The 13,520-nt window shown below is 42.6% G+C and overlaps 1 protein-coding gene across 1 annotated transcript in view; it reads left to right on the top strand.

Moving 5' to 3' along the window:
- EXT1 (exostosin glycosyltransferase 1) overlaps nucleotides 1-13,520 on the top strand; it is a 186,997-nt gene that overhangs the window by 166,624 nt on the left and 6,853 nt on the right. Inside the window, exons 5-10 of the mRNA XM_056333281.1 lie at nucleotides 1,970-2,102; nucleotides 3,438-3,556; nucleotides 4,266-4,361; nucleotides 7,075-7,164; nucleotides 10,890-11,050; nucleotides 12,019-12,190. Of these exons, the coding sequence (XP_056189256.1) occupies nucleotides 1,970-2,102; nucleotides 3,438-3,556; nucleotides 4,266-4,361; nucleotides 7,075-7,164; nucleotides 10,890-11,050; nucleotides 12,019-12,190 (771 nt within the window). The remainder of the gene's footprint in view (nucleotides 1-1,969; nucleotides 2,103-3,437; nucleotides 3,557-4,265; nucleotides 4,362-7,074; nucleotides 7,165-10,889; nucleotides 11,051-12,018; nucleotides 12,191-13,520) is intronic.

Raw genomic sequence — 13,520 nt, forward strand, 5'->3', positions numbered from 1 at the left:
CAGCGTTGAATGCGAGCCATGTGTTTCCCCTGCAGCCTTGCTGGCTACCAGCACGGTGGAAAACTCCATCATCTGTGAAAACCCCCTGACCATGTAAATTTGCAGACTTCTCCTTATCTGATTATGCCCCAGTTCTGAGAAAGCAGGATGAAGGAGCTGTAATATTTAGGCGTTGTGGTAAACACTCAAAAATACATACTTTCTAGGTTCTGTCTTTGTTTAGTGGCATAAATTGCAGGTGGAGAAACCGCAGTCAGCATCTTTTTTTCCTCTCCCCACCACCATGCACAAGATCTGACAACTGATGCACCTAATTTTCCAAACAGAAAAATTCAGATGCACTCAGAAAAAAAAAAAAAAAGTTACATTTACTTACTCCTGTGAGTGAATTATTGCATATTATTTATGGTAATTGGCTGTAGGCAAAATTAAATTGTAGACAAGCATGCAAACACCTAACATTTGCCCCTGTTTAGCAGTATATGTGTTGCCACCAGCAGTGGATTGTCTAGCGCAATGTAACTGGTGTTATAATGTTTTTTTGTCATGGCAATCAAAAATTACAGGACAACCACTGCTTGTGGCAACACTTATTCATGTTCTGTATTGACCAAATGTCCCTGAACTCAGCTGCTTACAGAGATTTTAGCTTGTTTAGACTCCAACAGCTGCTTCTGTTCAGCTTGTGTTGGGTCTTTTTGCTTGCTTTTAGTTTTCCTGTGCTGTGGGTATATACGTTCTTTAGTTGCATAGATTTTAAGGCCAGAATGAATGACAAGGGATCAGACTTAGTCCAACTTCAGAGCCTTAGATTTTCACCCAGATATGCTTGTGTTAAGGCCAGAGACATTAGGTTAGGAGAGCCAACGTGTTCTTGGCACTTGAGCCCTGTGCAATACATGAACCGCCATTTATGTGAAATCTCCTTAGCTGATGACAGAACATGAGCTGCAGAAGGCGGCAAGGTGATCCTGCTTAGCTGACGTAGGCAAAGTTCTTTCCTCACCACCCTCTGGCCCTTTGCAATGTCCCATCTCCAGACCTGCCAACCTCTGATGCTCTGAGGGAAGGCAAATCTATAAGAACATATGTCCAACAGCGTATTGCACTTAGAAAGCTGCATCTTATTTGGAGGCTGAATTTGTCCAGTTACTGAGTCTTGTTATGTCTTTGCAGCAAGTTTGAAAAAGCTCCCATTGGTATAAGAACCACTATGGCTCTTGCGTACAGGCATCTGATGTGAATTAACCGTCATTAGTTTGTAAAACACATATCAATTGTATAGCTTTCTAACTTTTTTTGTGGCTTGTGGTATTCTAGGTGGTAAAGTAGATGACTTAGCAATCCGTTTTGACCTTTAGAAATCTAGAAATCTGCGTTTGCAGCCCTCTACAGAGACAGTAGTTGCCAAAAGATCTTTTTCTGTTTCATTCAACAAGGAGCTGTTATAGAACTGAGATGATGTATCTGAATGCTAATATCCCTTTATAATTAAGCAAAAATGAATAATTAGTGCAGCCTGATTTGCTGAAAGTCTTTGTGGTTTTGAATGCTCTCATTATCTCAAAATAATACCTAGCTTTGTAATGCTATCCTCAAATAATTATCTTCTGTTAGTTCTGGATAGTAAAACTGACATTGAACTAATCAGGCTTACAACTGCTAAGATACTCTAATAGACAAAATATTTGACTTGAAATACAAAATGCAATGAATTGCAAGGTCCCCATGTCCAGAGAGGCTAACGAGGTGTTCTGAAACCTATTGCACAAAGCCTGAGGTGCTGAAGTGGTGTCAAAGTGTGCAAGTTCGGTGTCATTTTAAGAGAGATTAAGCAGGAATGTCTAGTAATTTGTGTGCCTCAGCTTTTTGCAGAATGGGTGATGATTCCAGTCAGCTGGAGTCCCTGAAGCTTCTACCGGTGACTATTACAGTCTATTTAAAAATCATTACCTCTCTTGTTTTCCAGATTATTCAGGACAGAATATTTAAGCACATATCACGTAACAGCTTAATATGGAACAAACATCCTGGAGGGTTATTTGTACTGCCACAGTATTCCTCATATCTGGGAGATTTTCCTTACTACTATGCTAATCTTGGTGAGTGAATCCTTGCTATAATCTAGAGGTATTTGGAATGTCTAGCGGAAATTTGGAATTTGATATTTGAGTAGCTTGGGCCAAGTGACTTACCATTCATTTCTAGTTAATGGTGCCTTTTGTTTATCCTGTCTCAATCTTGCCTGCCCACTGTAGACTGGAATGTCTCTGACTCATCAACATGCATCACGTGCCTCTCACTTGCAAAGATTGTTTTAAAAAAATCTATGTCTTTTCATACTTTTCAGTTGCCAGTAATTAATGTCTGAGTTGCTGACCCATTCATGGCCCAAGGGGACATAAGAGGAATAGCTTTTTGCTTTCTTTGTTTATTTGTGCTTGGCAAATTGGAAAACTGGTAATTTACCCATGACACTTGTTATTGGAGTGCATAGCTGGTATGGATTTATTCTCCATACTATGTGTCTTCATATGGATCCCACTAGCAGGAATGAATAGGGCTTAGGTCCGTGGCTTTTTCCTGAAGTGGAACTTAAACAATGACTTCTGCAGGGGAGTGTGCCTGCATGCTGAAGTGATCCTGCTTACCAGACTGCTGCTACTTTTGGCTCAGCCTGTGCCATCCCACTTGTGTGGATCTGTACTGCTTACCTGCTAAAAATGCACAGTTGCCATGTTAAAAAGGGAGGAGAAGTTTTTTGTGGGAATTTTGATGAAAAATGACTGTGACCCCACACAGATGAATTTAGATGAGATTGAGAGCAGTAATGAAGGGTAGATGGCAGTAGGATCTGTTACTTCAGGCAGAAAAGGAAATCGTAGTGAGACAAAAACGTCAGAATGGAAGGCGAGGATGCAAGCAGAATTAACAGCTCAGGAGGTAATTGAAGACGCATGTGGACAGGGATCAACCCAGAAAGAGCAAAAATCTGAGTCTGTAATGGAACTGAAGAAACCGAACAAGCTTCTGGAAGCTGTAGAGATAATCTGTAGAAAACATCAAGCATCCAGAGCCAGGCAGCAAAACAGAGCCCGCGTCAAGAAACACATTTAGTTGAACAAACGAGATATCAATATGATCTGTGGGACAAACTGAATGAAAGAAAGAGATTGCAGGACATCTGTGGAAATACTGAGTAAGAAAAGGCAGTAATTGTGTTGGAGTCAGGGATTTCAGAGGGCATGGGAGTTAAAGGGAAGTGTGATCTCCTCTGAAGCATCTGGTATCCTACTATCTGAGACGAAAGGAGGTGGTCTAAAAAAACATGGCAAGGTTTGCATTAAGCGCAGATTATTTTTCCATCTCCAGAGTCCTTTAATCTGTACTAACCGGGGCAATTTTGTCTTTACTGAACACATATCTCTTCACTTCAGGTTTGAAGCCTCTTTCCACATTCACTGCCGTTATCCACGCAGTAACTCCCCTGGTTTCCCAGTCTCAGCCTGTGCTGAAACTCCTGGTTGCTGTAGCCAAGTCCCAGTACTGTGCACAGGTAAGCAGCGCTGTTTGACTGTCAGTCACAAGGGAGACAAAACTATTAACCCAGGAGTGAAGAGCCTACTGATGTCGAATCTTCTCAGTCCTGTTTTAACCCTGTTTTCAATTCTGATGTTTCTTTTCTCTGAGATTTCTACTGTCTGTGACCTGCATGCACGGCAAACAAAAATTCTGAGTGTAGTGGGAGTGGAATAGAGACAGTAATTAAACCCCTTTGTTTCACAAAGCAGGTTGAACAATGAATGCACTTTAAAGATCAGGATTGTGTGCGCTGCAAATTGCAAAAGGATGTCTGTGCCTTAAGAGCCCCGATGTGATCTTCCTTCCTGCTGCCGGTGGCTCTTTGTCTCAGCAGTGCCAGAATTTTGGCTTGTCTAAAAGAAACCCTGGGGAGTTCAGGAGGAGCACCCTCTTGCAGTGAAGTGTTACAAGTGGTTTAGCCTTTAATGAGAGCCAAAGTAAATCAGTGACAACCGTATGACCTGGCTGAGATAGACTTCCTGAGTTCCTGTCCAGCCTATACTTGCCTGTGAGGATGTATATTGTAAATAGTCAGGATGGGTGAAATTACTGTAGGAAGTGTTATTCTTAGCTGTTGATTTTGAAATTCCTAACTGGAATTTAACATTTCTGTCTGGAGATCCTTAGGGTTTGAACTGCATTGCCACAAAGGTCTCTGATCATGGTCCGATACTGTCTTTCAGATTATTGTTTTATGGAATTGTGATAAACCCCTCCCAGCCAAACACCGCTGGCCTGCCACTTCTGTGCCTGTCATAGTCATTGAAGGAGAGAGCAAGGTAGGTGGAGAGAAGCATGGTGAAAGATTGCCTGTATTCTCCAATGGGACCAGAATTTATTTTTCTAGCCGCTTTGGTGAAAGCTTTGTAGTTCCCAGCAGTATGATAGCTCCTTTCTATTCCTTGGCCTTTTGTACCAGCTTGGTCACGGATCTGTGTTTCATGCATGAGGCCCATGTTCTCAGAAATCATCAGCATGGCAAATAATGCCATGAATCTGAGATTCACAGGTGGGACCTAGTTTTGAAATGTGGCCCCGAGAGTAGGTAGCGCTGACCGCGTCTTTGGAGATTTCTGTCTGCAGGTGCATGAAAGCAGTGATGCAGCTGGATTCATTGAGTCTGAGCAGTCAGATGCAAGACTTGGGGGTCAGCTGTGGACTCAAAAGCAGAGGAAGAGATGAGAATTAATGGTGTTAACTTCCCTTTGAAAAGTACCTTCTCTCATGGCCTTGTAGGGTACTGCTGCTGGTGATGGGATCCCACCACCAAAAAAAAAGAAGAGGCAAGGGACACTTGCCTGAGAACAAAGTCATTGTGTCATCTCTTGCTGTGCAACACTTTGTTTGTACTTCCACAAAGCTGAAACAGACACCACCCAGATAAGAAAAGAGGTGGTTTTTTTTTAAAATCCATGCTGAAGTAGATGATTCCTTTCCAAACGCAGGCCTTGCATTTGATCGAGCTCTAGACCAAGCTCTGCATTTGCAAAGGGAACTTTTAGTTGCTTTGGCTGTACAGTGCTGTTTTGCATTTATAGTCCCGTCTTTGGTCTTTTCCCCCGGTCACCTTAACAAGGGGAAGGTGAGAGCCCTGTGAAGTTGGCAGCTAACGGTTCTTGCGTTAGCTAGCCATGTAAACAGTATCAGGAGAGTTGCTGCAGGGCCAAGGAAGGCTGTGGTGATTTCTGAGTCTTTTGAACATTGTGGGGGTTGTTTTTTTTTCTTTTTGGAAAACTTTCAGAGGTGAGATAGGGGAGAAAATCTCTGACCAGTTCTACAGTGTTTGTAGAAATTGGCCCTAGGCACTGTTTAGATTACAAATGAGTCTCCTGAGTACACAAAGGTGTGTTTATAGTGGACAGTCTCTTACCTCTAATATCCCAACATAGGCCAAATGGTTTCTTGCACGGAAAAGCTGTTTGTTTGGACAAAGCTTGCAGAGCCAGAGCAGTGCAATTCAAAGGCTGCACAGAGGGACTCCTTTTCATCTTCAGACTTAACTGAAGCGTACTGGCAGGCAGTTACTCCGTGCAGGTGATCACAGAGGTCTGCCTTTACCTAACCTTCACTCTTCCCCTGAAATCACGATACATTGTCACACCCATTTTACAAAAGGGAGCTTTAGCTACGAAAACAAATGCATGGGTATTCCCGACTGTTGTACTATTTGACAATTTCACACGGTCTGTAAAAGAGCTGGGGTGAGAATTTGGGTCTCCCGCTGACTACTTGCTCTGCTTTGCCTTAGTGTAAGCAAAGCAAAACGATCAGCCGCTGCCAGATTACCTCTTCCTCACAGCCCCTGCCTCCCTGGACCGAGGCCATCGTAGCAATGAAGGGATGCTCTCCAGACAGGCACCGTGAACATCATGATTATGGAGGCAGAGCTTTCCCTGAATCAAGGTGTAGATTCCAAAGAGTTGCTTCCAAACTGATTTCAGGGGACTCAAAAGTGACCATGTCCATTATGAGGGATGTGTAAAACTTCTCCATGTCCCTGTTTCCATACAGTGATTTCCTCCTACTGGGCCTGATCTTTGTAGTGTTTTCTTGCCATAATAAACTGGAAAAGAAGTCTATTAACTAGCCAGGCTATTTTCCTAGAAAATGAGGGAAACAAATTGTGTTGTGTCCTTGTTACTGTTCATCAGTTCTCAAGAGGTGCTAATTAGTCTGCTAAAGAAACCATATGGATTCTCATTTCTTGCTGTTGTTATCTTTTTGATCCTGCTTTCCCATCTATTTCCTTTTACTTTGAGAACTGTGCTGCCATAGTTTTTAAAAGCTTATTCTCCATACAGATTTTTTTATATAGCTATATCACTTAAGAATGTGACATTCTAAAATGCTACAATACCAATATAATCCTTGATGCATGTGAAGCTCAACTGATACACATGTTCTTTATCATATTCTCCTTTCCTGATAGAGAATGTTGCACCATTTGGCAGCAGCTCCCTATGGATACAACAGCAATGCACAGAGATGGAGCTGTACCACTTTACAGGAGAACCATCCTGGCAGCATAACGTCCTTCACACACAGCCTGGACTGCTTGGCTTCCCAGCTGTGTACCCTTATGAATGCTGCAAAGTCCTTCTCAGCATTCATTATCTTTGATCCTCACACTCTGTAGGAGAGCAGAGGGACAGTCCTAGCTACCAGGAAAGTGTCGTCCCTGAAGAAGCTGTAGGTATATGTAATTCTCAGTACAGACCATTGCAGTTTGTTGCAAAAGGAAAGCAGCCTGCTCCAAAGAGGGAGGTCTGTTCAGAAATTACTCCTCAGGTAGAACTTGTAGGCTGACTGCTGGGATGACAAAAATGACAGTCTTTCACTCTTGAGCTGAAGTGTCCTTTCCATCAGACAGAGATATGCAGTGTACCTCAGACAAAAGGAAATAAGAGTGAGGAATGAAATAAAGTATTTCCCTTGGAAAGAGTCCTTCAAGTGATTTTTTTTTCCTCCCTTTCCTGCCTTGGATACCCACAGGTTATGAGCAGTCGCTTCCTACCCTACGACAACATAGTGACAGATGCAGTGCTAAGCCTGGATGAGGACACCGTGCTTTCAACCACTGAGGTAAGGGTCCCTGTCGGCCTGGGGCTTTGCTTGGTTCCTCAGCTCAGCCTGAGCATAGCAGACAGGCTCTTCTCATGGCTTTGCCAGTGAGCAAATGTTATAAGATTTTCTGCTATGCTCCTCAGATTTAATGTGTTGCACTTGTTTCAGCAACCCTGCCACTGCCTGCCATCAGAGGAGCTTTTCGCCCTGGTTAATTGGCTCATCATTAGCATATGGTTCTTCCATTCCTTATTATTTTAGTAACATAGCTGCAGGCGGGTGTAGGCAGCCAAGAGCAGTCAGCTTTAATACTCTGTTCTCACTTTTCTGATTGGGGTAGGTTTTTTTCCCTCCACATTATCAGTAGGGTGTAGGTGGGGAAGGGAGGGGTGTCAGTAGCAGGGGACTGCTGTCGCTCCAAAAGACAGCATTATCACCCTAATGCAGGATTTCACTGAGGAATGCTCTTTCACCATTGTGTTGCCCCATAAAATTGGAGGTCTTTGCTAGTTTAGGTGTTGGAGTGTTTGTGCCAAGAGCAAGATAGCTCTAAGAAAAGAAAAATACTGTAGAAAACCAATTTTTACAACTGGGATGAGTATTGATTTCTGGAACCTCTTCCTGAGAATCACAGGGGAAACAGATGACAGTTTATATAGAGTGCAATATTTGGGAAATACATTATTAATGATGTCCAGGGAACAGCTTGAAAAACTCGATTTTTCTTTTCTTTTTCCCTTTTTTTCCCCATGTTCATGGCCATTCCCTTCTCCCCACTTCACCTTTATAAAAATGTCTTTTTGTCAGCGGTGGGGATCTTTCACTGATGCTACCACTGCTTATGTGTCAGTGAAGAAATGCCTAACATTAGTCACCAGTCACTGCTATATACCCTAAGACGTCACTGAATTTCTTCTAAATGGATGAGATTGCAACTGCTCTTCTCCTCAGTATGGAGTCAGACTGCTCCAGAAGGAGCCACGATAGCCCTCTTTTCCTGCACAGATGGAATAAGTAGTTGGCATTGAACCTATTTGATCCAAAGATTATACCTTGGTAGTTTCTGCTAGATGAGGAGGAATTACAGCTGCTGCCAAAGCACATGTGTGCAAAGCCCTGCATAGCCAGACTGCCCCAAAACCAATAAAAGGCATTTATCCTAGAGCTGGAGTTCCTAAGCAGGTTGTGGCTCAGGATGAAGGGTCCTGTCTCAGCTGCCCTGGGGGCCATGGTAAGATGTCTCAGGGACTTCATTGCACTGAGGTGCTATTTACAGCAATCCAGCCTGTGGATTCCATGAGGATTAGGGGCTTTGTTTTGTTTTGACTGGTATTTAGTCATCATCCAAACTTTGGAGTCATTCAGGCTTCTCTGGAACGCATATGAAATAAAGTGTTTCTCATTCAGCTTGGCCATGTTTTACCCCAAAGATTCTGAAATGCAAATATTTGTTGTTGTGTGAGACAACATACACATTTTTTTCTGGCTTCTTCCCTCCTGTGAGCAGCTTGCAGCTGATACTGCATGTTTGTGTGGTGGGTATAAGCTCTACGAGACCCATGGCCCCAGTGCTGCAGAGAGAACCAGCTGTCCAGCTCCTCCTAGCATCTGCCTCGCAGCTTCGGCATGTCTCTGCTGGGGTGCCAGAGTCAGCAGCTCTCTTTGGTGGCTCTCTGTGAAGAACTGTGGCCTTTCTGTTGCTTCACTTCCCCCATCATACAACTTACGCAAAGGAGCAGCGTGTTGAAACACTGACATGGAGCGTGTGGTGTGAAGCTTCCCTTGAAACTAGCTGCACATGGGTGGTCGTTGTGGCAAAGCCTCAGGGCCCAGAAAAGGCAATTTAGAAATGTGGTCAAACACGATCACGTTCCTGTTGAGAGGAGCAGTCACCAGGCACATCCTCTGCACTGTCCGGCTCTTAAAGTAGTAAAAGATTTTCTGTTCACAACAGAACAGCACATCATTGCTCTTTTGAGAGGAGCTGTTTCACATGCGCAGAGGGATGTTTGCGTGGGAAGTAATTAGAAATCAGCTCGGGTCAGAAGTGATACAGGGGTTTAAGAGACTGGCAGCCTGGTTGGCTTTTCCTGCTGATCAGCTGAGTGGTAATGCTGCTGGAATTTATACAGGATGAGGGCTGGGGCAGGGGAGGGGCGGGGGGGAGGGTAATAAAGAGAGTTTTCTTTTAGGGTAGTTGCTTTAGCGTATCTCCCTGGTGCAAGGGGAGATACTTGAAAGCGTAAGTGAGGGCACTGAGTGCAGCTGCTTTATTATTTATTTAGTTTGAGATTCTCAGACTTCTCTAAAGAAAACAGATGTCACGTTTTATGGGAAAGGCCTTTACGGGGGAAAAAACCCTTTAGTTCTTTCATGTGGTATTGATTTGGATGAGATCAGAACTATCACAACGGTAACTGGCTTGTGCATATTGTCTTTCTAGTTGGCCTCAGATTCCTTGAAACAACTTGAAAGAAAATAACCAGTCCCTAACTTTGTGTTCCAGTACATGTGCGACTCTTCTGTTTCATAAAAACACTTGTAAATGCGAGAAGTCTGACAGTAATCACACCAAATGTGACTGTTCTCAGAGCAGCTATTCTTTATCTAACCTCTACACCCTTGACTTTGGGTAGGTGCTTGGAAGGTTTTTCAAGCATTTTTGAACACATATTTAGGTCCCTCTGGTCCTGGAAGGAACTTGGTGTGTAGTGCAGAAACAAAGTGCTCCTTTTTTTGGGTCTGACCAGGACAACTACACTTGTCTTTAGCTCTTTCTAAAATGTTGGTCTAGCTTGAGCTCCAAAATCTAAGTTGAAGTGGAGGGACTGCCAATGAAATTTACAGCACTAAAAATCTTTCCATACATATTTTTACCATACTCCTTTCAAATCTAGTGCTGAGAAGCCTTCTGCAGACAACCACAATCTTCCCTTTACTAGTGTCACCAGGAATTTGGTGGGATCCTGGGGAAGCAATGTCCTGTCACCTTTTCAATTCTCAGAGATCTGAGTTATTAAAATAGTTATGGCAAGACAGTAAAATAAAAAAACACTCAGCAGCATTTGACATCTTCTTGTGGCTCATTCACTATCAGTCATTTTTTCTTAAAGTATAGGCTCCTAAAGCCATTTAACTACATGGGAATCTTACCTTCCTCTTTATTAAGCTATATGTTTAACCCTCTTGGATGTATAGACAGTCTTAAAAATATGACCTGCGTGGTCCTCAAAGGCACAGAGTGGATGGAAGATATAAAAGGACTCTGCACTGATTGCCTGTTTTAATCTCGCTGAGTCACCCTTGTAATTTCAGGCATTTGACTCCTGATTTTCCAAGTTTTAAGAGTACTGAAATCATAGGTGAGATGCACAAAGGTGTGCCAGCGTTTCAGTTTATTGCAAAGCTATTTCCACTCTATGTTGCATCTAAGTATAAATACGTGCACCTACACCCATTCTTTCTGTAACTGGAAGAGGTCTGATATGTAAAGGGCAAGCTTGAAAATGTTAATGTAATGCTGTGATGCTCTAGACTCCCTTTAACAGGAACCATTAAAATGTGCATAATTATAGGGCAAAATGTCAAGCAGTCAGCTTAATTTACTGATGAATACATAGAATTAATGTTTTGCAACAGTTCCAAGATTTTGAATTACGAATTACTGGCAAGGTAATATTTTGTTTTGTTGACATTTGTTGAAACAGTTTCGGTGTTCATTTGGCCTGTGCCTTTGTCTGCAGGTGGATTTTGCCTTTACAGTTTGGCAGAGTTTTCCAGAGAGGATTGTAGGGTACCCTGCTCGCAGTCACTTCTGGGACAACACTAAGGAGAGGTGGGGGTATACCTCCAAATGGACTAATGACTATTCCATGGTATTGACAGGAGCTGCTATTTACCACAAGTAAGAACCTAGAGCATCTGTTGTCCTCCTTCTGTATGAAGCAAAATAGTAAATGGGGGTGGGGGTGTGTGTGTGAAGAACATTCTTCCGGGGAGGGGAAAAAATGGAAAGATAATAAATGGGTTTATTTTTATGGGGTAATAATTTAAGTTCTTGGTTTAGCTCTGGGGATCTGGTAATCATTATTGCGCTTGTTGGGTCTCTTTGAAGTCACTTGTATTTTGAGGCAGTCGGACTGCTCTTTTTAACATCAGGAATTACACACTTCAAAGAGTTCCCGAATTCATTAAGCTGCTTGGCTGAATGGCCTGTAGCATAGCAGAAAGGAGGTTACTTCCAGACCAGCTCTGGGTATGTGTTGGCTGACAGCTGCAAACTGCAGTCTTCCTGCTACTCTAGAAATGTAGCACAGTGGACATGTCACAGATCAACATATTGCAGCACGTCGGAGAAAACCCTTGTTGTTAGGACTTCAGCAGACCAAAGACCTCTCTAGATCTTAGGAGAAGGTCAGCAAATTCTGGAGTATCTAATCCACATCCCCAAAAAGGGATGTGTAAGGATAATCTAAGCACAGGAGTAGGCCAGTTTAATAGAATTCTCTCCAGCTGAACAGTTTTGAAAGAAGAGGGGGAGGATGGATTCATCAGTGTTGTCTATCACATTACAGCAGCGTAGTGCTCTCTTTCCTGCTACTCCATTATCTTGATACTTAGATCCGCATTATTTCTTTCAATGCAGTTACAAAAAAGACGTATGTTTTGTTTCTCCATTTGCGCTGTTTACTGTCTTGATGAGATGCTCATTTGCTCTCCCTTCCTTTTGGAGGATGAGACCAAAGAAAAGAAGTGGTATATCCAGAGTTGAGTACAGAACTTGTTTCTCAGCTGAGGCAGAAATTTCCTGAAGTCTCAGAAGTCCCTGAAAGCCCAGTGACTTGTATTAATAATGCTGCTGTTGATTTCCAGATATTATCACTACCTGTACACTCATTACCTGCCTGCCAGCCTAAAGAATATGGTGGACCAACTGGCCAATTGTGAGGACATTCTAATGAATTTTTTGGTGTCAGCTGTGACAAAATTGCCTCCAATCAAAGTAACACAGAAAAAACAGTATAAGGAGACCATGATGGGACAGGTATGTATCCACAGCACGTTTTACCAGTTTGGATGTACTGATAATATGGCAGTTTTATTTCTAGGTTAGGCTTACAGAATGATACACTTCTGTCTGTCTTTTTTTTTTTTTTTCAGTTTTTAGTTTATCAGGAATGTAAATAGATTTAGATATGCTTATTTTAATGAAGGAAAGGGTGAAATGGCAAACATTTACTGTGGATGACAGCTTCTCTTCCTAGTTTTCTCTCACGGTGATCCCAAACTTACGGAATTAATGATTGTGGTGACCAAATTTCAGTTAAACTCTAGTCTTCTAATTAAATATTCTAGAACTAAGACCTAGTCGTGGAATGCTAGAAACAGAAGTAAATTCTAGAAAGGTTTTCTATTTTTAATTATTATTAATTAATATAATGTACCAGGCTATCCCTGTGATATTTTGAAGTCTATAGTGTGATTCGAGCACTGACATTGGACTGTCACAACAGAGGTAATTTGTGATGTCCAAGCGTTTTCCCCAGTGAGGAACATTTTGTCCCACAGTGATGACATCACTCACTAGCAGCCATGAAATACTTGCCTTAGATCCCCTTCCAGCTACTGGATAAGCACTCGTTATTGCAGAAATGGATATACCTTCTAGTAACAGGGATACATGGTAGCCTGGGGGCACTTTTCCTCCTGCCCTGTGTGAGAGAGCCATGGGAGGAACAGCAAGTCCTGCAAGACCTGCAAGTCCTAAATAACCTCCCATCTGTGCTGCCACAGTGTCTGTGATCCTCACTACAAACAGTGCCGTGATTACAAGGGGGCAGGAGAATGAAGGGGCCCTCTATTTTCCCCTCACATTTTCTCCTATTAGCATCACTTGGATCTTTGACTGGGGAGTGGCAATGCCAGTTGGTAGACTCCTTTATCTGTACGCCACTGCACTTTCATCTGAGGTGTGGGTAGCATTCAGCAGTTCTGACTCATCTGGGTACCCAGAAGACACAGGGACAAGAAGGTGCCATCCAGAAAGTACCTATTGCTTCCAATTTGCACTTCACCTCTCCACAGGGCTGTGCTTTGGCTGTTTGGCAAAGTCTAAACATTCATTTTTCTTCTTGTAGCACGGGTGACTAGAGTCAGCCATGAACTATAACTCTCTTCAAAAGACAAGTTGTTCCCGCAGCTTTGGGAAATGTAATGGACCATGTTCATAATTCCTTGAAAGACAAATAAAAAATTAACATAACCTCAGTGTGTGACAGAGATTAATAGTCATATGGAAATTCACTGTTAATGGTCAGAATGTCTGCTATAATCCTCTAGCAACAAGCTTTTGCTTGGTCTTTAGCAGCTCAGTA

Source organism: Falco biarmicus, chromosome 3 (assembly GCF_023638135.1).
Source record: "Falco biarmicus isolate bFalBia1 chromosome 3, bFalBia1.pri, whole genome shotgun sequence".
Taxonomy (NCBI): Eukaryota; Metazoa; Chordata; class Aves; order Falconiformes; family Falconidae; genus Falco; species Falco biarmicus.